General features: G+C 57.0%; 1 protein-coding gene across 1 annotated transcript; it reads right to left on the minus strand.

Moving 5' to 3' along the window:
- Positions 1-513: 513 nt before the first annotated feature.
- On the minus strand, positions 514-1,362 carry CALML5 (calmodulin like 5). The gene has a single exon (XM_063100161.1). It carries the CDS (start codon positions 1,263-1,265, stop codon positions 813-815), a length of 453 nt encoding a protein of 150 aa, XP_062956231.1. The 5' UTR covers positions 1,266-1,362; the 3' UTR covers positions 514-812.
- Positions 1,363-2,961: the final 1,599 nt, after the last annotated feature.

The raw sequence follows: 2,961 nt of genomic DNA on the forward strand, positions 1-2,961 counted from the left end.
CTGAAAGGTAATATGAATCTTTCCGTGAACCTTACAAGATGCCCTCGTGCACACACACACGCACACACACACACACATACACACACACACGCACACATACACACACGCACACATACACACACACGCACACATACACACACACGCACACATACACACACGCACACACGCACACACACACACATACACGCACACACGCTTGTCTTTAAAACTTGAGGTTGAAGAGCAGCGGGCTGGGCGCAGGGGCTGATGGGCCTCGCTCACCCGCCTCTGGCCCCGGGCTGGGGTCCTCACCCAGCAGCTCAGACAGAGCCTGGACCCAAAGCCCGCGTGTCCTCACCCACCCCAGGACCACCACCCACCCTTCCTCTTCCTCAGGCAAGAGGGGAGGTGAGAGGTGGAGCTGGGGTCTATCCCCTCTTCTGACCAGGTGAGAGGGGCCAGGCGCCAACGATCCCCAAGTGCATGCCGGGGCCCTGGGGCTTCTCACTCACAATCAGACGCCGAGCACACAGCTGGACTGCACACCCCTTTTATTTAGACCATCTCCTGGGCACTTAGGGATCCCCACAGCAGCCCTGTGAGCAGGGGGCGCCCCGTCCACAGCGGAGAGAAGGGAGGGACTGCTGCCCAGGTCTCGGTGGATGCAGGGGGCTCAGAGCAGCCCCAGTGGTGGCCGGCATCAGGCCCAGCCGAGCAAAGCCTCCCTCACCGGCAAGGTCATTTCCCATCCACCAACCCAGACTTTCCCACCACTAAAGCAGGGGCCGCAGGGGCAGCATCCTGCAGGAAGCACCAGGGCTTGGACGCGGGCCTCACTTCTGGGTGATGATGCGCACGAACTCCTCGTAGTTCACGCGCCCGTCCTGGTCGGTGTCAGCCCCACGGATCATGGCATCCAGCTCCTCCTGCTGCAGCTGCTCCCCCATCTCAGCCATGGCCTGCTTGAGCTCATCCACGGTGATGTGGCCGTCACCGTCAAGGTCAAAGACGCGGAAGGCGGCCCGCAGGCCTTCCTCGCTGCTGCCCCAGGCCTTTGTCCTCTTGGTTATCGCTGCCAGGAACTCCTGGAAGCTGATGGCACCATCGTGGTCTGTATCTACCTGGGAGATGATCACCTGCAGCTCGGCCTCTGAGAGCTTCATGCCCAGGGTCTCCATCACCGTCCCCAGCTCCTGTGTGTTTATGGTACCATCCCCGTTCTTGTCAAACGTGGAGAAGGCCACCTTGAACTCAGCCACCTGCTCCTCAGACAGCTCTTCGGCCATGCCTGTGTCCCTACACCTGCGTAGCTTCTGAACTTATGCCAACAGCTGTTCACCTGCTGCTCCTAGGGCTCAAGGTCCAGGATCTGAGCAGCGTCTGGGGAGGGCAGAGTGGCAGGGAAACCCGTCCTTTTCTGCAATTGGAGCAAAGGGAGGAGGAGGGCTCTCCACCCTCCACGCGTCCTCAGGCGAGATCCTCCTCCCAGGGAGGGACAGACCAGCTGCAGCAAGAAATGCAGGAATGGGAGTGGGAGGGCCACGGGGAGAGTCCCTGGGAACCCGGCATGGGGGTGAGATGGGATGGCAGGATGGCAGAACCCCCACTCCAGGAGCATGCTGCCCAGGGAACGGTTTCCTCTGCAGCTGATTCTCACAGAGACCCTGACCACACTCCCCTAGCTTTACAGAGACTGAGGCTGGGGAGGAGCCAGGGGTAGTGAAGACTTCCCAGGGGCCAGGCAGGCCCCAAAGCCATGGAAGGCTATTGGGTATCTGGGGGCTACAGCCCAGCTCTTGCTCTGAGAGTGGAGCTGGTGGAAGAGGGGTGGGTGGTAGCATCAAGTCTGCCTGGGTGTGGCTGTGGGCTTCATCAGCCTCCCAATCCAGGCAGCAGCAGGTCCGGAGATAGAAGACGGGGCTCGCTGCCTGTAGCTTCCAGAGAGCAAGGGGCTGGGGTTGCTTCAGAACCACAGCTGGTGGTGAGAAGTGTCTATTAAATGAACATGAGATGTGTGCTTTCAGAGGTGAGAGAAAGCCTTTTTGTTCCCCCTGAATACTCCTCCTCTAACTCAGTGATTCCTACAATTCCATTCCATTGCTAAGTCCAAGGTCCTCTGTGCAGGCATCCTGGGAGGGGAGCAGCAGGTGTTGCATTCACAGGGAGTAGAGCAACTGAGCTTGAAGTCTTGCTGTGGGTGTATACGCCCACATGGCCAGTGCAGTCCAGCCCAGAAGACACTGAGGGGCAGGAAGCTGCAGAACGGGGTGCCCGCCACGCAAACTTGACTCACTTCATGGTTTTACTAAGCATCAGCAACCCATCTGGGGACCTCCCAGGGCCCTCCATCCAGATCTTTTTGCTGGAAGGAAACAATCCCTGCCCACTGCCTGGAGCAGCAGGGTTTAGATCCAGAGCTCCTCCCTTGGAAAATCATCCCCAAGTCCTTCCAGTGGTGGGACCCTCACTTGTGAGGTGACATTTGCCTTGGAATCCACATGATGACTTCCTCTAGCAAGTCCTCTCTGGTCTTCATAGACTCCTATTCCCTCCCCTACTCCATCTGCATATAAAGAACAAACTCCTTCACTCTCCTCCTGAGAAATTTTATAAATTCCACCTCTCTTGGTTGAGCTGATTTAAAAGACCAGGTATTCTCTCCTTCCCTAAAGGGCAGCCAAACAAATGTTCCCCACCCCTCAGCAAGGAACCTCCACCCCACACCACCCCCAACGCTGAGGGTACACAGAGGGAGAGAGAGACTCAAAGAAAAATGTTCCAATTGTCTAACTCCTTTTATAAAGACATTTTGAAAAAGGGCTGCCATCTCATCTTCGTGGTGGAATAGTACAGAGACCTCAATAAATATTGAGCAATCAATTTCTCAATGAAACTGACAACCAGTTTTGGGTGGAGATGTCAGTCCAGACGGGAGGCCAGGACAGGGAAGCATTCTGCCTGGTAAGAGGCACAGGAAGGGTG

This window comes from Cynocephalus volans, chromosome 6 (assembly GCF_027409185.1).
Source record: "Cynocephalus volans isolate mCynVol1 chromosome 6, mCynVol1.pri, whole genome shotgun sequence".
Taxonomy (NCBI): domain Eukaryota; kingdom Metazoa; phylum Chordata; class Mammalia; order Dermoptera; family Cynocephalidae; genus Cynocephalus; species Cynocephalus volans.

Bases quoted from the DNA above. Each gene is read 5' to 3' on its own strand.
- CALML5 (XM_063100161.1), bottom strand. From the start codon at position 1,265: ATGGCCGAAGAGCTGTCTGAGGAGCAGGTGGCTGAGTTCAAGGTGGCC.